Source organism: Rhipicephalus sanguineus, chromosome 6 (assembly GCF_013339695.2).
Source record: "Rhipicephalus sanguineus isolate Rsan-2018 chromosome 6, BIME_Rsan_1.4, whole genome shotgun sequence".
Lineage (NCBI taxonomy): Eukaryota > Metazoa > Arthropoda > Arachnida > Ixodida > Ixodidae > Rhipicephalus > Rhipicephalus sanguineus.
In genome coordinates, this window is record NC_051181.1 from 137,594,981 (window position 1) to 137,615,306 (window position 20,326).

Here is a 20,326-nt window from a genome sequence, read left to right on the forward strand (position 1 = left end):
CGCTTATGACAGCCTAAAATTAAATGAGAAATGGTTTTCTTTGCATACTGACCTCAAGTCTTTCAAATAAAATCAGTGAAAAAAAGGCTTAGATGGCGTTTCGATTACCGCTGCCGGCGGTGCGCTGTTGTCGTTTTGATGGGGGCGACACCTGAAAGCCCGGACATGAAGCTCGCATCATGCCACTGGCATCCCCCAGTGTCGACAACTGGGCTTTGGCTTCGGATTTTCTGCGACTCAGAAGCAACTCAAGCCAGTTGCGAAAGCAGGGCAGTCTGATCACCGTCGCTATCAAGCAATGGCGGCCCCCATGCTCAGTCAACAGCAGCGGTTTCTGGTGGTTCCAACACGCGATTCAGACTATGAAGTCGTATTTTTATGTTCTAAAATGCATCAAAATGTCCGAGATTCTGAGATTGTGTTTATTGCACGGTAAATTAAATTTTTGAGCCTGGAATGGCATCGTCAAATTTCGTTGAAGCGGAATGGCAGCAGAAAAAGTGTTCGTTGTGGCGAGCATATTTATGCATTGACTCCTATGGACTGTTGACGGGGAACCAAGAATTTTTCGTTGTACCGGAAATTTCGTTGAAGCGGAGTTTGTTGTAGTGGAGTTCGACTGTAATACATTGACTTCTATGGGGCTGGTGACGGTGCCGCGAAAGCGTCCGAATTTTCAAGCATGTCCGGAAAATCGGGCTTCCGAAAAATCGGCAGTTGACTGTAGATAACGGGGTTTGTTTATTTCCAATGCACAAAGCATCTTCATTTACTACTCAGCCTAAAAAACAAAAACAAAAATCACATTACCAGTGGTAAATTCATTGAACTATTTCTTGGTGTGGACGCATCTACTGCAAGAAGTCTCACTAGCTTCCCTAGCATTGCACCTGATGTATGAAACGAATTATAGACAAATAGATTTCGGGACCATGAAAGCCCCAACGTTACTCACCCAGAGTTGCAACGGACAGCTTTGAGAACGCCCACGGCAGCAGTGGTCAGTCTATCAAAGCCCTGTCCAACGTGGTCCGCGTGACACTTGGTGCGATCCTCAAAGAGCATCTCCCGTGGCTCCGAGGCACGAGGCAGATACTGCAACTTGCGCAAGTTCGTCCCTACGCCTTGCTCCCGACCCAGACACGCTGTTACGCTTGTTCGGCGACCGGATCAGGTCGGCCGTGGGTACAAGCTGTTCGCCGGGACGTACCCACAGAATGGGACCGTCATTGCTCTCCTGCACGACGGGAGAGATGGTCAACTTGAAGCTAGTGACCGTCAGCACTCTTATTTAGCGGCAAAAGCTGGTTAATACTGTGAATAATAATAATAATTGTTGGAGTATTATGTCCCATAACCACGATATCATTATGAGAGACACCGTAGTGGAGGTCTTCAGAAATTTTATCCACCTGGGGTGTTAACATGCAATTAAATCTAAGCATGCGGGCCTCTAGCATTTTGCGTCCATCAATACTGTGAATAATGTGAACCTATGTTTACACAGACAATACCGACAAGTGTGCTCATTTACATTTCTTTTCCTGTGACCATTTTTCATTGGTTAGCCAATGCAACAAGGTTACTGCTGTGCTAGACTTGAGAATCTTTTCCAATGTTGTCCCCTACTATAATCAGATTGCATGTGCAACAGGAAGAGCGGTACAGAACATTCTAGAATTTAGGCAAGTGCACAGAATTATGCTGGAAGGTTCGATGACGAACGTACAAAAGGCAACGTGTTTCGAATTACGCTCGCTGCTATTGTTATGTTACGAGGGTTGCTTGCTCTGCTAGGCACAAGTTCGGTCAATAAAGAGTTCAGTATTTAACATGCTGGCTGCTGTATTCTTCACAGTCGCAAAGTGAGGACAGGCCCAATTCGCTGCAGTAGTATTCGTGTACCCTTTTTACAGTTCATGCGTGCTCCTACACTCTACACATTCTGCCTGCATGCATAGTACTTGCAAATTTCAAGGTTGGCTGCACTAACACTGGCTTAATAAACAGCACTGGGTTAAGGTGGCTTAACAATTTAGAAAACTTTGTTTCCATGCATCAGGACCATAAATTGGTTCGTTATATTTGATATTCGTTGTAACAGTAGAGATAAAAATTGGCTCTAACAAACTGGCAATTTGGCTCACGCAAGCAGACTAAATGCATCCGCAATGCTTATCACCGGCAAAATTTCTGCAACTTCGAAACCGCAGTTTAAACCAAAATTTAGTTGCGAGTTGTCTTTAAATATTCTTTTCTGCTTCTTATGCTACCTTTTAGAGTTTTGAGCCTCAGGCGAACCAAATATTTCTTTGTTATAGCCAATATCGCCGCGGCTCTCGAATTTTTGGTTTTGTTATGAAAATAATAAGTGCCGCTGAAATCAAGTGCGACCAACCCCCCCCCGAAAGTTGATATAGTTCGCTATAACCGAAACTTGCTATATCAGTGTTCATTTAACGAGGTTCGGCTCTATAACAGAAACCTTATATCGTGATGCCGCTTCTCACCTGTGGAGACTCCATCTGAACGTGTGAGAGGGGACCCCAGGGCATAGTGAGGTACAAGAAAGGGCATTTCTCGAGTATTGCCAGAAACTCGGGAAAGAAGCCACCCACTTCCTCATGCACCGTGCCTACCAGGCTCATCTGGTGCAGGGGCCCAGCACGGTACGTGCCGCTGCTGTACGTCCGCCCAACCTGTACAAACAGATACAAGAGAGAGTTTTAGAATTAGGAATCCAAGAGGCTTGGGGAACCAAGAAATTTGCGAGCCACAAGTGTGCATTCGCAAAACCAAAGCCAGTTCTTGCATTTGCATTGACCCAAGACCCCAGAATTGAAAACTAGCGTAGGTCACCAGGAGCCTTAAAAGGAGTCATGAACCACTTTTCGAAGTAATGATCTAATGACCTCCTTATCGGAGTTTACTGCCTCCCGAATTGATTGCTGCAAAAATTTCTCAAACCCGTCAAGAATGAGCGGAGTTACGGGGGTTTGGCGCACGCTCTCAGCGCTTTCTCTCTTTTCTCGTGCCGACGAGCGCACAGGAAGCTACACAGGGAGGGATAGCACGGGGGAAAGAAGTTACGTCAGCGCGCGTCATGAAACGCGATCGCTCTCCCGCTGTGATTCGTGTGCGCGAGTGCAGCTACCGTGTACTGAGGAGGTCGGCGCCGGCTAGTGGCGGCACCCCGTGGCAAGAAGCGTATCTGATCCGAATGCCGCTCTTGATTTATGTCGGCTATTGACCAATAAGGTAATGCGTATCACCACACATTGGTGTGGTGATACGCATTACCAGGCAAAATGGCTTGCTACCAAGGGATACAAATAGTTGAACAAGGACTACTGCAAGAGCCAATGGTTTGACGTCAAGGCAGCAACGGATTAAGTCAAAATCTAAAAGTGTGTTCCATAACAAACAACTATCCCAAGCTTAAATGATTAAGCTCAAAATTAGTTCAATTACTCCCTTTATGTTGGTATATAGCTTTTACAGGATGCTACTTGCTAGACCCGCCTTCTTCCAAGTAGCATTTTATTTCTTAATTGTTTCCAGTGGCTACAAAACAGGCAATTGTGTACTGTTGGTATCTAAGACAAAGTTACAACTTTTGTTTAGAGTGGTTTTATGCAGTTTATCAGAAGCTCTCCATGGAAAGAATGGCAAATGCTCTTAATGAGATTGCATCGCCATCAGAATGTTTCCTTGTTGCTTATGGAAGCACACATCAGAAACAAAAGAGCAGACAAACATAAGCACTTATGTCTATTGCTCTGTTCTATGTCGTCTTTGCCTCTGATGTACGCTGCCATAGGCTATCATGACTAAACACCCAAACCACCACCCTTTTCAGCCAATTTAGATCCACTGCAAGGCGAAGGCCTCTCCTAATGATCACCAGTTTACCCTATTCTGTGTGAGCCGATTCCATTTTATCCCTGTGAACTTAATTTTGTCACTCCATCTGACGCTTTGCCTTCCTCGACTGTGTTTCCCATCCCTTGGAATCTTAAGCAAGTTCCCTTGTCGCCTTGTCAAGTGCCCCCTTGTTGAAATTTTGGCTCCAGCGACATCCCTTTCAGATGATTTTTTTATTGCTTCAAGCCTCCTTACCTTAAGTTCAGCCTTGTTTGGAAAGTTACTATGGAATGATACCACATACAGTGCAGGGAAATGAAAGAAATGGGAAAGAGACATACAGAGATCGCTCTTATGGCACCATGACAAATGGTGCTGCAGGGATAGACAGAAAAAGTAATGACAGACAAGTGCTTACTAGCAGCAAAGGTTCATTTTCAGAGAAGCAGCAACAAGCTACGGCTTTGAGATTTCAGTATATAAACGTGGATCGCTAAAGGTAGTAGGCCTTTGCTGGTAAATAAAGATGGTGTGTCCTCTCTCTCTCTCATTTTGGTGCGCACCTCCAGATGAGTGTTACCACTTAATGTGATGTTGAACCTACCGGGCCCAAACATTTTATAATTTTAATTAAACGCGGACTATAATCAGTCCAACAGTGCTCTGTGTGTGTGGAATAACGCTGTGTTGCATTACTTGATGCGAACATTCGAAGGCACGTTGATTACCACAAAAGTTAAGAAAAGTAAATACAGGTTTCTAGCAACTGTTTTGTTCCCCAGACCAAGCATAATTTGTACAACAATTTGTAGAATAGCTTCACTACAATATTATTGCGACTAAGGCTCTCCACAGGTTTAAATCTCTTGCACACAGCATATGTGTGACGAAGGATACCACCATATTTACACGGATGTCACGTACACTTTTTTCTGATAAACAGGGTCCGAAGGTTGCCTGCACGTTACAATCAGATACGAAACCACAACCACGTCCGCGATGTTGGCAACACCCTACTGTGAAAGGGATTAGACGTAGCGTTATCACCATCAGAAAGGCAAAAGGGCACACTTGGTTGTGTGTTCCAGAAGGTTCATCTCCTTCTCGACAACAACCTGAGTGCTTCGTATCTACTCACAATAAAGCGCAAGTGGTGCGCACCGTTTTCATTATTAAAGCTCAATTCAAAGGAAAGTTATTTTGTACACTGAAGGTAGTCGCAAAAGAGCTGCGTGATGTCCTTAATGTCTAAGACTTGCAGTCCGTAATGTGCACAAACTGAGTTCTCCAGCTGCACAGTGACTTGAAAATGTTTCCATGGCCTAAAAACAAGATATCATGACATTAAAGAAAAGCTTACGTCTTTGTTAAGCAACTCCGTGCAGACTGTGCTTTTCAACAACAGCCCTTCAAATGGCACACGATCAAGACAGATTCAAAAGTGATTTAATTGCCAGAATAATAAATTTCCCATTCTATGAAGGCAAGCTGTGCTTGCCTCACTTTTCTGATAGTCAATATAGTGACATGCAAAAGTTTTCTATACAAAACTGGGTGAACAATGCATTCGGGTGTGCTCTTATTTCAGATACCCTGAACTCACCAAAATTGGTTGTGTGTTACAACACTTCAGGGCACATCAGAATAGGAAATATGATAACCCCAGCAGCAAATCCTTATCACAGGAAGGTAGGTAGATGCACAATGACAGTTCTTGCGAAACCCCAAAGCGGATCAAAGTGTTGAAACACAACACTTGTTCAACTCTTGTAGTTTTGTGGCTGTTTAGTTTATTATTGTTTTTCATCATGGGTTTTTGGGTAGCACCAGACGTGGTAGCGTTAAGAGTTGTATGAATCCTTTCTGTTGAAACGTTTTCATAGTTCACGTGAGTTCTGCCCTTAATGGCAGTCTACCGCATTCACAACATTGTACCACGAAATCAGCAGAACTAAAATGGTGTTGCCCACGTGGCACCTACCATTTCTTGAAACTTGACCATAGAGGTAGTCTCGATGTCAGAATGGCGACCCAACACGCCGCACTTGACCACCAGGTTAGGATGCTGCTCGGCAAAGTAGTCGACAAAATCGGGCATACCATGTGCTGCACCGTGCACAATGCCCATGACATAGCGAGCCACACCTGGTGGATCTTCGTAGAACGTTTCCTGCAAGGAAAGAACCCAAGTTGAGCATTCCCAGAATTTCAACATAACTTACAGGCCAGAAAAGCGTCAGAAGCCAGTGAGTTAGTTGTGGGAACACGTTAGGACATCACTGTCATGTCAGATAGGTTTTAAGCGAGTGTATGCGAACTGTCCTCTACGAAACTGTTGTTCTTGACATTAGCATACCTTGTTTGCAGTTTCTATTAGCCTTTAAGATGAGGCACTTCAGCTTGCTTCTTATGCGTACTAACGAGAATTTCTTACTAGTGTGTGGCACTACAATTTTTTTTTAACTTGCCCGCATGTATGCCTCATATGATAAGAAAATTGACCATAAGTGGTTCCTTTTGTGTTTGACCCAATAATTTCCTGGAAGCAAAAAATCAGTATAAAAAACTAAACAGTATTTTGCACTTCTATATGTAATATCCGAGCAAGCGCCCCTCTCTCCTTGTCAGGAGATTTGTATGTGCCAATGACCGAGCAGGCATTTAAAGAATATTTGAAGAATGTATTGCCCCCCCTTGTCATACCACACGAAATGTCACATGAGGATTCCCGCCGGTTCAAAAGAAATGATAAATGCATGTGTATTCAATAAAGCATTAGAAGCACACAGGTGTGCATTCTTCTTAGAGGGTCTTCTGCCACCATCTTGAATATTGGTCGAGACTTAGCAAGCCCCCCCCCCCCCCCTTCCAATCTTGTCCTATTATCTTTCACCGTATGGGGGGGGGGGCACTTGCTTGGGAATTTACAGTAGGGGTGTCCGAATATTAGAAAACTTCTAATGAAAAATTTAATAATGTCCTGTTTTATTCAGTACTCTAATCGTATAGTGCATATCGAAATAGTGAATATTTTAAAAATATTTTTTGAATAATCAGCACTGACAAAAAAGATGGCTGATCCCTCCGTCCAAGGAATCGACATAACCCAAAAGTGAAACATGTCGTCACAGAAGTAGTTGACTGTTTATAGTGCATTGGTATACAAGAGCTTGTACAATGTCTACTGCTGTTTGGCAGATATAGCACCGCTTTATGTGGAGGCACCCACGTTGACGCCTAGTGATACATCTCCGTACCGACAACTAACGCCCATGATCACGATTTAAAGGGACACTAAAGAGCAAAACGATTTTTCTCGCATTAGTAAAGTAGTCTTCCACGATACCAAAAACACCACGCTTGCTGCGAGAAGACGTTTAATAAGCGAGAAAACGCGCAAAAAGAAAATACAGGTGGCGACGCCACCTTGGAATTCCCGCACCATTTGCCGTGACATCACATATTTCTGACGGCGCCTGCTTGGGCCTACGTAGTTCCTCATCGGTTAAATCGAAGTACATTGTCCTCTGAGGGGGCCAGAGACTTGACATAACGAGTTTGTGGAAATTTCGTCGAGCCAGTGGCGCCAAAATACGTTAAATGCTCTTTGAAACCTTTTACGTCACGAATTACAAAGTTTGGCACGAAATTTAAAAATGAAACTTTGAACTTGGTTTTCTCCTCTAATAATAAACCTATGGTGGTGAAATAAACTACACAAGAGTTCTCCGAGCACACTTTATCAATCTAAACTAATTCATTGTTTCTCTTTAGTGTCCCTTTAACCCTTGCGGTAGTTGAAGTTCTTAACATGCACGTGGACACCGCATATGGTGAATCTCGAGCAAAGATGACAACAAGCACATAATAAACACTTAGAATAACAGAGAGCTGAGCTAGTTGGTAAGTATTCATTCTAAAAAGACAGGGCGTGCAAACAAGGACACAAGAAAGAAGTCAGGACACCACAAACGCCGACTAACAACTGAAGAGACGCACAACGGCTGAAAAGGAAAGAAGGCACGAAAACTTATCTGCGCATGCCCATGCAACAGGCGAACCTATCAATCCGGCACGCTTGGCGGTCTACGTTGAAGATAACTGTTAAGGCATTTGATTTCATCTTTATGCAAGTTAATCGACGGTTGGCTCACGCATGCGCTACCACTATTCTCGATATGCCATGCTTCAATCATCAGGCGTTTCTTCATTTCTGTGACGGTACAACACTGCGCATTCATCGAATTTTGGCGTGCACTTGCAATCTCGACAATGTAAAGATAGATTAGAAGGTGAGCCTCCTGTTAGCGATCTCTTATGGTCCAACAATCTCTGGTTAATGCATCGGCCCGTCTGTCCTACGTAGAAGCGGCCGCAGCTGAAAGGGACCTTATACACCACACTCGTACGGCAATCAGTGAATTTGTTGGTGTGTTTTACGAAACAAATATCTTGCTCGACTTCGCGTGACGATCGCCGCCAGAAGCAGATGTACGCCGACTGGATGAGGGTAGCTAACCAGCATGCTGAATTCATATGGAGGGTAAAACTTCGAGAACTTCAACCATGTAAGAGGAAGATTATTTCTACTGTTTCACCCCAAAATAACTTGCTAGTCCTTGGAGGAGCTGCCTTAGATGACAGTCACTGCAAAACCCTAGCCTTAGGTCCTAAGTACTGCTTTAAGCCGAACCTGAAACCAATAGACGTTTTAAGTTTGCCGCGTACAATCACTAGACTTGTTCCTGAAGAAGAGCGTTCCCACTGCATTTCAGACTGCGTTGCTAGCATCAAGGGTTGTAATATGCATCTCAAGTGTTCTGATCCTGTCTGGCCTTTGGTTAATTACTGTGTCGAAAAGAAACTCAGGCCAGTAATTTCAGATAAGGAAGGGTTTTTTGTAATTATGCCGGACAGTTTGTTCTCAGAAAAAGCATTAACAGCCATAGAAAAGAATTTTAGGACGGTAAAACTTAAGCCATCGGTAGTCAGGCAACGTGCTGTTGACCTTTTGTTAAGACATAACCTTGAGAGAAAGCTTGTAATGTCAAGAAGGCTAAATCACTTACTTTAGAATTGTTCTTTTCAGCCAAAACACATAAGAACGATATCCCATTTCGAGCAATCGTTTCAGAGCAAGGCACCTGGCAAGTCACTGTATCTAGTTATTTGCAGAACTGCTTAACCTCTGAGTTTTTCAGACCCTTTTCGTATGCGTAATTCTCAGGCGCTACTTCAGTTCCTCTCAGAGGAGAACCCCGGCTGTTGTAAAGGTTTTAGTATGGATATTGAGGACCTGTATTATTCTTTGCCACATGAGGAGTTGTTAAATTGTGTTAATGAATGTATTAACGAACAAGCGCGCCAGATGGTTTTCACCGATAAATGTGGTGTTTCTACCGGGGCATTTCTAGAAATCCTTTCCATGTATTTAAAGTCGACGATTGTAGGATGGAAGGAAGGCGTGTATGTGCAGAAATCAGGGATATGTATTGGTTCTAAGGTTGCTCCGGTCCTTAGTGATTTATACCTTAGCAAGGTTGACAATCTTTTGGAAGGCACCTTAGGTAATTCGGTTATTAAGGTTTTTCGTTATCTGGACGATTACTTGATCTTTTGTAGTGGTGAGGACTTCGAAAAGGTGGTAACTTCCGTGAGCGAAAAATTTGAAATTAACGGAGGTGGGCTGAGCTTTACTAAAGAGGTGCCTCAGAATAATGGAATACAATTTCTAGACATTTCCTTAACGTTCCAGAAGAACCACGTGTGCTGGCAGTATTCTCCTGGATCTTCGAAACCGCTGTTAAATTTTTCGTCGAAGCACTCGAAGGTTGTAAAAAACGGTATCGCCATGTCTTGCCTTAAATCAGCCCTCACCAAGTCGTGTGAGCACAAAATGACATGTCTTGCCTTAAATCAGCCCTCACCAAGTCGTGTGAGCACAAAATGAGTGATAGCTTTAACGCACAGGTTACACGTCTTTTAGATGTAGGGTATCCTCGTGATGCAGTGGCCAGGGTCACTGAACGTTTAAAGAAGTCTATTGTGTCAAGTCTGAGCATAGTTGCAGAAAACGATAGGAAGAAACGTGTCGTAGGTATACCGTACATTCATTGCGTGTCTCACAGGCTAAAGAAAGTAGGAAGTAGATACGGCGTTAATGTTGTTTTCACGGCTGCCAATAAGCTAGGTAAGATTTGTGCCGCTGTGCAAAGGAAGAATGAGCGAGTAAAAGACAAGAAGCGGACCGATATTTGTTTTGTAAAACACACCAACAAATTCACTGATTGCCGTACGAGTGTGGTGTATAAGGTCCCTTTCAGCTGCGGTCGCTTCTACGTAGGACAAACGGGCCGATGCATTAACCAGAGATTGTTGGAACATAAGAGATCGCTAACAGGAGGCTCACCTTCTAATCTATCTTTACATTGTCGAGATTGTAAGTGCACGCCAAAATTCGATGAATGCGCAGTGTTGTACCGGCATAGAAATGAAGAAACGCGCCTGATGATTGAAGCATGGCATATCGAGAATAGTGGTAGCGCATGCGTGAGCCAACCGTCGATTAACTTGCATAAAGATGAAATCAAATGCCTTAACAGTTATCTTCAACGTAGACCGCCAAGCGTGCCGGATTGATAGGTTCGCCTGTTGCATGGGCATGCGCAGATAAGTTTTCGTGCCTTCTTTCCTTTTCAGCCGTTGTGCGTCTCTTCAGTTGTTAGTCGGCGTTTGTGGTGTCCTGACTTCTTTCTTGTGTCCTTGTTTGCACATCCTGTCTTTTTAGAATAATAAACACTGTTACTCGATATGCACTTCTCCAAAACGTCATGAAACGCGAACAGAAATGCTAAGCGCGTCGTGTCTTCCCTCTAGTCTGGCCGTTAAAGGGCCCCTAAACCACCAACAGACGCTCGCGTGCTCCTCACCATGTCTTTCCTCTATCGAGAACAGCCGTCATGACGTCACCTGTAGGATTAGGTGACGTTGCGAGCAACAGACACTGTCAGTGGGCGAACAAGAGCCCGTTTTCTTCTAGCAGATGCGCGCGCTTCTTGCGTTTTCACCTCGGACGCTGAGGAAGGGCACTCTGAGAGGTGGATGGATGAGCCGACGAACGCAGCTTAGTGAAGGAAAGAGCGAAACGTGTAAGCACGTGCCATTCCGCCAGCGTTCGCTGTAGGCTCGTGCACAACTGCAACACCACAACTAAATTTTGACCCTTGAGTGGTTTAGGGGCCCTTTAATTCTCACATGGCGACCAGGGAACGCAGTGCGACAGCCAGGCAAGCGTCGGAGAGCTACTGTTCGATATGGATGGATGCCATGAGCAAGGTTTGGGCTAAAGCCGCCTCCTCGCGGTATTAAAGCACTGACAAAATTACACTGCTATTGGAAACGCGCCGAATGGGATGGTCGTAGCAACGGCGCGTTTTATTTTTTTTTTCGAGCCTGGTGGCACACATGTCACCGCCCCATTATAAATGGGTCGCTCATAACATCCATCTATTCAAGAGCTGTGTGAAAGTGTGAAAGATAAAAGGCGCGTTCATGTAGCCTCTGCAATGTGTTTGTTGGGTAGCTCAGTGGGCTAAATGCCCGCCAGCCATCGTCGCGGACCGAGAGGTCATGGGTTCAACTCCTGTCAACGGAACTTTTTCTTATAGTTTTTCTCTTTGCCATCTGATGGCGTTCATTTTGCTGATGTATTTCTGTGACTGAAATGACCTGGCATAAAACACTTTCGTGTTAAAAAGCCTTAAAGGGGTACTGACACCTTTTTTCGGAGGCGAGTTTACTCTGCCATACAAATCTCCTGTATGCAGAGGTGGTTCTGAGCAAGTGTGAAGCTCAGCAAATGCTGATAAGATATTTTAATTAGATATTAAAGCCAATTTTTCCGTGGCGCACCTACTGACATCGACACTAGCTTGACGTCAGGCTACAGTACAAATTCTGGTGACTTCACGCAGCAGTATGGCTAGTTATGATGACGTTAGATACCAAAACTTCCAAGATGGCCGCTTGTGTGTCATCAAAACTTCCAAAATGGCTGCTTGTGCGTCACCAACGGAGCCACGGTGCGGAGCAGCCGTGGAAACATCACTACATATTGTGCGAGCACGTGACGAGAAGCTCATACCGTGTTGTGACGTCAGGGTACAGTAGGAACCGAAACTAGCTTTTAAAAACATACTGTAGTTACTTTTTCAGGGCACACTCGCGCTTAGCACTACCTTTTCTAGGCTCTTGAGGGCTTGACCTTTCATTTGACGCAAAAAAACGGCAACTGAAAATATTCGTGTCAGTACCCCTTTAAGGGAACTAAGCAGTAGACCAGCGAGGGGCCATTTTTCTCGTTTTAATAATTGAATCATCAAGATGCATGCAGCCCCAGCTTTTACGGGACTGCCAACACTATGTCGATTAATCGATGAAGGTGTTTTTGCTTAAAACTTCAGTGTCACCGATGCGCGTCATCAATCTACTATCATCATCATGAGAAGAGGACTATGGCTGCATGCAGCTTCAGGATTGCAATTTTCATACATGTTTACATGAATAACAACACCCTCAAGAGTTGTGTTTGTGTAAATTGTCCACCGTATTCAACACTGATATTTACCTGCTTCTGGTTTAGCCCATGCTGTGACAACTGGTTTATCCGTTTCATTACATATTTAGCTGTTCTGCGGTGTTTGGTTCAACAATGTTCAATTATGTCGCAATTTTATTTAAAAACTGGTGACAAAGTGCCACCTAGAATACTAGGTGGCACTTTGTGCCCCAAAGTGCCACAAAGTGCACCCGTCGCAGCTGGTGCCCTTCGCTTCAAATTTATCAAGTCGTCATCGTGTGCTGTGTGACCCGTAAGTTCCAAACTGATGCTGGTATTTGCTGTAGGTTAATGTGATGATGTTTCGGCGGCAATGTATTCGTGACTATACTGCGCTGATTCTAAAAACCATTACCAAATTCTCGGCGTGTTAGGCTTAGCTGGCGTGGCTAAACAAACAGCTGATCTCGCAAATAATGAGAAAATGTGCCTGATGCTTTGTCCTCAGCGTGAGATGGCACAAACCGATGGCTCATTTCCCCATTTATTTGTTGCTGCCAGCGCAGTGGGCAAATAGCAAGCGCAAATTCTGATCAAAGTGGCCGGCTGAGTCTGCATGGACGCTGCCATGTTGCTTTGTAACTACAGTTACCGGCAGTTACTGATACAGCAATTAAAGGCACACGACATCAATGCGAAGAAGAATAAACATGTCACGCACTGTTGTGACGTAACACGTGCCAAACAAGCGCAAATGTCTCAACCCTGCCAATTTTAAGGTAATTATATCTGGAACTATGTTTTTGCTGCGCAAGCGTGTGGCTTGCTTACACCCCGTAGCCTTGGTAGTGCTGAACGGTAGTGGTGGGATGGAGTACAGGTATTTGTGCAGCCAAAATACAGTCAGTTTTGGGCACTGAGGCCAAATGCTTTAACCACCAGCCTAAGATCACACAGATATTGTACAGCCAGGTACAGCCCAACATCACTGTACCATGGTTTCAGACAAGAAACACTTCTTTTTTTTACCCCTTCTTTCAGACAGCCCGTATCTCATACAAGGGCGCAATCTCAATGTATGAGTGTTTGCCATTCTTAGTCAATGAGAGCTTTAGATAAGATGCATACAGATACTACAAAGAAAAAAGCGTGGCTGTGCCAAAACAACTCTGCCTAAGATAGCGGCAGTATGCAAGGAGAGGCAAGCCAATCAACAGTGCTTGCTTTGAAACAACTGGCACTTGTTCAGAAATCTGATGTTACTTGGAACAAGACAAGTTTAGCAGGAAGCATCCTGTTGAAATGATATATACCAACAAGAAGAGACTAACTAAATGAGTGCAAAGTTCTACTGTTTTCGATACAATGCAGTGCTGGATATACATTAAGTGAGTGTGCATGAACCGTGCCAGTTTTATACACGTTGTAAAATGTGGGACGGTTAATTAGTTTACATCTTCTATTTTTCTGTTTACATTTAATCCCGGCATGACGTTACATGCACTGCAAACTGAAGAGCAAACTAAATGCTAGACTGATTTAAGTGAAATTCATTGATATTCCGTCCAAGCAAACTTGTTGAAGCTCTGGAGAATTTTGAAGCAAGGATTAATGACAATAAGTGAATCGAGAAAAAAAAGACAAAGAAAGAAAGATATATTAAGTCTAGAAACGTCAACCCCACAGTCCTCAGAGCAGAGGAGTTTATGTATTGAATATGAGTCAAGAGAATAAATTTAAAATTGCTTACAGAACAGTTGAAATTGCAAAACTGCAGGAAAAGTATCGCGTACACAATGCATCGATTTGAATTCTTGCACCGAATGCCCGGATCAGTTTCAACTTCCAGAACCACTATGTTTATGTACTGTGCCAAGTTTTCTATCATGGGAAGGAGCGAGATATTTTGGCCGATGCATAGCGTTGGAAGCATTTATTTTGCAAAAATGTAAAAAAAGCAAATGAGAATGGCATCTGCAGTTTTTTTTAGCAATAATGGAGAGCTGCATGATATCTACAAAGTTTGATAGCATAGTTTTGATAATTTTATAAATAACATTTTCACCTCTACTACAACATCCACAAGTTTATGTGCATCGCGCCAACTTGGGTCGGCATTCTCTGCTACATTGTACATGAATTAACGGTAAAGACATTTAATTACCCAGCTTTCCTACAAAACTTAAAGCATGATATATATACCATCACAGACACTTAAAATATGTTGCGAACCCACGCTGAGATGAGAGTAGAAGCAGAAATCTAGTTGATTTGAGTGGCAAAGTCCCACTAAGTTATCTGCCTGTGTGCTCCTTTAGAACTTAAAGCCTTAGTTGTGTCCTAGATTGCCAAAATCTTTTTAAACAAAAAAAAAAAAAGAACACTAGAAGAAACCAGCAAAAATTCCAATTTCTGCTACATTTGAATGACACAGGTGTTCCATGACAGATATCCCATATGCTCTAGTCAACAGCAACGAGAAAATAGAAGCTTGTCATGATGAAGGAAAAGCTTGTTAAGCAGTACGAAGTTAATAAGTACAAACTGCCTTTAAATAAACTAGATTGCTCTGATGGACGCTGTAGTTTTTTTCTTCCCGCAATAGCAAAGCTCTTAAAAAGCAACATAAAAAAAGCCTGCATTTGACCTGCAATTCAAGTCCTAGAGTTTAGCTCTTAAACTCACTGCCATTGCATACCCGGAGGCTGTAAACACCACCTGAAGCAGCAGCTCCAATTGAATTCAACATCAATAAATGGCCAGATGTGATAATACAACTCTGAGCAGCTCAACATGGAGGTGCTTAATACGTGAAATGTTTCTTTATTAACTGAGCAATCGACTAGTATGGAGATCCACAGCGCAAAGTGCGGATAATGCAGAATACTTTTTGTCATGCACATCAGCCCATAATGTAACCAACATGAAAACGCACAAAGCTAATTCAAATGAAAGGTCTACACTGTACATGTGCCTGAGAATTCTCGTCATAGATAGGTGTTGTTGGTGAAAGATTTGTACTCTAAATGTTGAGAGTCCATTCCTCCCCTTGTGATCAAAGTTGCACGCCTTGTTTACAAAGTAAATAAATATTGTAGGGGGGAGCAGGGGTTGCTCAGCAAGATGTGAAAATACTAACACTGCTAGAGTTGCAACTGGTCTATAAATCCAGGCTGCCTCTGAAAGCAGTGTATACAGTTTTTTCCTTGTATAATAATATCTAACATGAATCGCAGTTCATGACGCCTCAAAGCTATCGTAGCACTTTCCAGATGTCATGGCCCTTCATAGGCCCAGTTGAGGGCTGCAGTCAATTACAGTTTTAGAAAGCAGTCGTATTACCCACTCAAAGGTGGAGTCATACAAGCCTGCACCAATGAGCGTACAGTCTAGACTGACTTCAAGAGCCAGATGGCAAGTGATGTTGCTGAGAATACGAGTGGGACTACCTCTTTAGTCATAGAGGCATTTCGCTAGCACACTTAGATCATCCAGGCACAGCCTCTGCTGCCTTCACAAGTTGTACTTGATGACAACGATTGCCTTTGGTTCTAAACAGAACAGAGGTTATGCCTTCTATAGGAAAACACGGTCAGTATACTTAGAAATCCACAATGTGGATTATGATCTCATGCAGCCACATGGGGGCAAATTTTCTAGTGAGAAGTTCAGCCATCACTCTGTTATGGTAAAGCCAGGCCAACGAAGTGCGGCCTTGTAAATACACAGCCGACCCTAATCTATGCAGATGTGCAAGTCAATTATGTGAATGCACTTCTGTAACCTAACAACAGAAACTGACTTCACTGGCGTTTCCGAAGGAACAGCATCTTGCAGTGCAAAGAGACAGTCAGCACATGCACTGCGTATTTTTGGCTGTAGCTTTCACATAACTCTTAGTTTGTTTTTGCTAAGTGTAGTGATCAAGCTTCCTCCACCAAGCACATGCAAATATGAGTTCTGAAGTAACGTCAGGAATTAGTAAATATACTAGAAACTTTCAAATTCAATATCAGCTTATCTTTAGTCACTATTAGTAGAGGCTATAAGCATTCATATTCACAACTGAATTGGAGGCAATGTAAGTCTTCAAAACACAAGAGATTATGCAGCTATTCACACTATATCACTAAGCAAGCCCAAGCCCGGCCTTCCAAACTTCTGCCGATGAGCCATGTGAATGAACAGCTTGCTCGCCCCTAATACTCGCTATGTGCCTTTGATTAACGAACCTTCATCACACAGAATGTAACAGCAAGTCTGACAAAAGTGGAATATACTAGGATGCAAAGACAATTTAAGACAATTTGCTGTTGATAACATGACCTATCCAAAAAGTATTCAATGCCATATCAGATTTAGTTCTGGCCCCAATCGAATGGTATTCTATTCAGCCTCTAAGCTTGCTTCTTGCATACCCATAAAAGAACACTGTATATCCCTACAAGTTGATATCGTCATCATACCGTATAGGTGAAGTAGCACACTTTGACAAGGCAAAAAAAAAAAAAAAAAAGAATGGCACTACACTCATGGCACTCTTGTTCCTTTTTTGTCTGCATCAAAGTGCACTACTTCACCTATATGGCATGATGATCAATCACCAACTACACTCTCAGAAAAAATCTAGCATTTGGGGAGTATTTCTGCCGCACAACAATAATCGTCATCTTGCTTGCTCGCCTGGCTCTCGCCACTTTCCTATCAAGAATGCTATGTCACGCTGATAGCGCACATGCCGTTCATGTCCAGGAAGTGCCAGGACTGCGGTGATAACACAAGGAAAGCACGCGAGGTAGATGACTATATTTGTGTGGCAGAAATATTCCCCAAATAGTCTGTTTTTTCTAAGAGTGTAGCCCAGCTTTCAACCTTATTGTAGTTGATATTGGACTGACATCGACTTGACACTCACCTTGAGGAAGTCCTTCGCCAATCTCATCATATCGGCCGGCTCCAAGTGGCAGATCTCGTCCCAGTAGAGGTGCAGCACTTCCCCACCTCCGTTGGGGTGCACTTCCCGGCGCACAAAGCGTCCCAAGCGCATGTGTCCAAACTCCAGGGAAGCCGGCATCCGCGGGACAAGGGACCACGCGCCAACCACCACAGACGGAGGGCCCAGGGAGCCTGACGAAGAGGCAGAGTGACCGCTGCTGTGCCGCTCCTTTTTGCACTGAATGCCCACATTGCGCTGTGAAGCACACTTGCGTTTGCACCGACTGCACACGCTCCCACTGCTGGTGCTCTTGACAGGAGAAACAGTCAGCGAGGATGATGAATGTGCGGAGGATGATGGTGTTGATGAGGGTGGTTGATGTGAATGTGGATGCGGTGCTACGGCGACGATGGGGATGGAAGGTGTTGCCACTGGCGGTGGGGCCGGGGGAGGTGGAGGTTTTGTCTTGTGCGGGAGCTGGTCCTTCTTGCTGCCATGTCCAGAAGACTAGAGCGGGAAGGAAGGGTAACAGCAAGTTAGGAAACATGAATTCACCTCGAGTTCTTGTCGTCGACAGAACACCACATGTGAATGCCATGTTTTGGCTTCTGATGAGTATTTCACCAATGGTATTTAAGAGAGATGTCATCAAGGGGCAGTTTTCAATTCTGTACCCACACAAGTGGACACCTAGACAGACTTTATATATATGTGTGTGTGTGTGTGTGTGTGTGTGTGTGTGTGTGTGTGTGTGTGTGCGTGTGTGTGTGTGTGTGTGTGTGCGCGCGCGTCAGCTCTGCATTTTAAACAAGGTACTGAACTAGTCCACAGCATAAAGATTGAGCCATTACAGATGTACTACTGTCTTTATGTCCACTATACTTTCTTCAATGAGCCATTAAAGGGTCAACAGCAAACCAAAAGTCCAGGAATGTTGGACAAGGTACCTAAAAAAACTGCCACTTTTTGTACCAGTGCTCTTGTTTTCACGTCATGTAAAACTACAAGTGGCCAATTGATGACGGTAATGGTAATATGGGAACTGGTAAACCAATAACGAAAAGACAGAAGAAAAAAAATTAAAGGGGTCCTGCAATGCTTCTTGAACATACAAAATATTAATTTCTACTCAATGCTTTTGCAAATATGTAAGTAAGCCAAATATTACTGCACTATATGCTGCAGGATATTTACACATTAGTGTCAAAAACAACCAACCATCACTTGCTCTCTCTGTTTGCAAAACTATACATAGATTGTAACGTGCTTCAATAGGTGGATAACAAAACGGCACGTCGTCTGCTATGGTAGTTCCGGTTCGAGGCCTATCTCTTCGCTGCTTCAAGGTGCCTGCTGTTCAGTGTAATCGGGGAGGAAACACGCACTACTGTGGCGCGTTTGTTACCGGTTGTCCAGTGATTGTGTTCTTGGAACCTTTTGCGAATGGATACGTGATATTTTACATTTTACGTGGTATTTCACATTTTAGAGAAACAGGCGAGAAGTGGAAATGGGCAAACACGGGGATCGGTGAGCGGTGGGTCTCAAGCGCAGCATGCGAGTATAGTTGTACGGTTATGCTTTAAAACACGCAGTAATATCTTGCAGAATCAGCTTCGTTTAGTGTATTCGAGCTCAAACGGTGGCTACCTCAGAATCACTCATGCATATGAGCACATGGTGCCAAATGTCAACATACGTGCACTCCCAAATCACTAAGACTTCCGACAAGAGTATGCGTACTCTGTCTGCCCGATCAACTATACTTGCATTGAATATACTGCATTGCCTACTTTCTGTGAAATTTATGAAAACTCCTGAGCGCATAAAAGGATGACATACGGAACAAAAAGGCCGCTCAGTTAGTGGTATCACAGTACGTTAAACGACTGAAGTTGGTTTTGAAGCAACGAGTTGCATAGTATGGTGTCGCTAGTTTTTCAGAAACTTGCAAGTGGGAAGTGTCCATGCCTTTTAGTGGAACTTGAAAGGCAAGTGTATGTCGAGTGCGAAGAATTTCACATGCACTGATTGAAGCACATTGTTCGAGTGCGCGAGGGAAAGACATCTCACGTAAAGGAAGATTCAGAGGCATAAAATAAAAGCGACAAAACTGCGAGAGTTGTTTACACTTAGAGCAAGAAATGTTTTACTATTTACATTCACTATATCGAACCCAAGATGGTAGCCTTGCAACACAAAAGTAAACAAATAATTTTACAAGTTCGCAACAGGAAAACAGATGGGGCAGATATTTCATCACTCTATAATGTGCAATAAATCTTTATTTGCCACAAAACATGCACAAAAACGCCTTTTGCGGCGAAACAACATGCATGTGTCAGGAGGTGCACACCACTCGAATGAAGACATGACCATTCGCACCTTTATAACTATTCCGTAGTGACTGCACTTGTTATTCAACTGAGCTGCACATCACTCTCAAGTGGTATGCAGTAATTTGCGAGAAAAAGGGACCGAGACTGCTAGATGAAACACACAGAAAGTGACAGCACTAGCAACAGTGTCCGTTCGGCGGCACGGCGTCTCAAACCGGAAGCCGACGCAGACGGACGCCGTAGCCCACAATCCTTTGCAAGAGCCACGTTTTTGCTATGCACTTATTGCCAGCAATCAAGCCCAATAACTTCAGAGGCTACATGCAGCCGGTCTATTCCAAATATGTGGCCAAAAAACTCTCAATTGCAGAAGACATTTAGAAAGCAACTGAGACACAGAAAATGGTTCCTGCACTAGCTAGCGCAATGTTACGGTCTTGGACATCTCTTCTGGGCTATTGGCCTCGAGGAGTTATGGAGTCGCCCTCTATCGGACGTGCCTCGATTGCGTGCTAGGCAGGATACCGCCGGCGCGCTCCCCATAGGTTTTGCTGTCGGCGCTCTACAAAAACACCTCGCGGAAGACCTCCAGGGCATTTCTGCAACTACTTTCGAAATGAACTGTGTTCT

General features: G+C 43.8%; 1 protein-coding gene across 1 annotated transcript in view; it reads right to left on the bottom strand.

Annotated features, from left to right (window-relative positions):
- The window catches only part of LOC119396513 (uncharacterized), a 43,842-nt gene that overhangs the window by 11,830 nt on the left and 11,686 nt on the right, over positions 1–20,326 (bottom strand). The window contains 5 exon segments of the mRNA XM_037663768.2: positions 956–1,110; positions 1,112–1,237; positions 2,511–2,699; positions 5,846–6,034; positions 17,337–17,864. Of these exon segments, the coding sequence (XP_037519696.1) occupies positions 956–1,110; positions 1,112–1,237; positions 2,511–2,699; positions 5,846–6,034; positions 17,337–17,864 (1,187 nt within the window).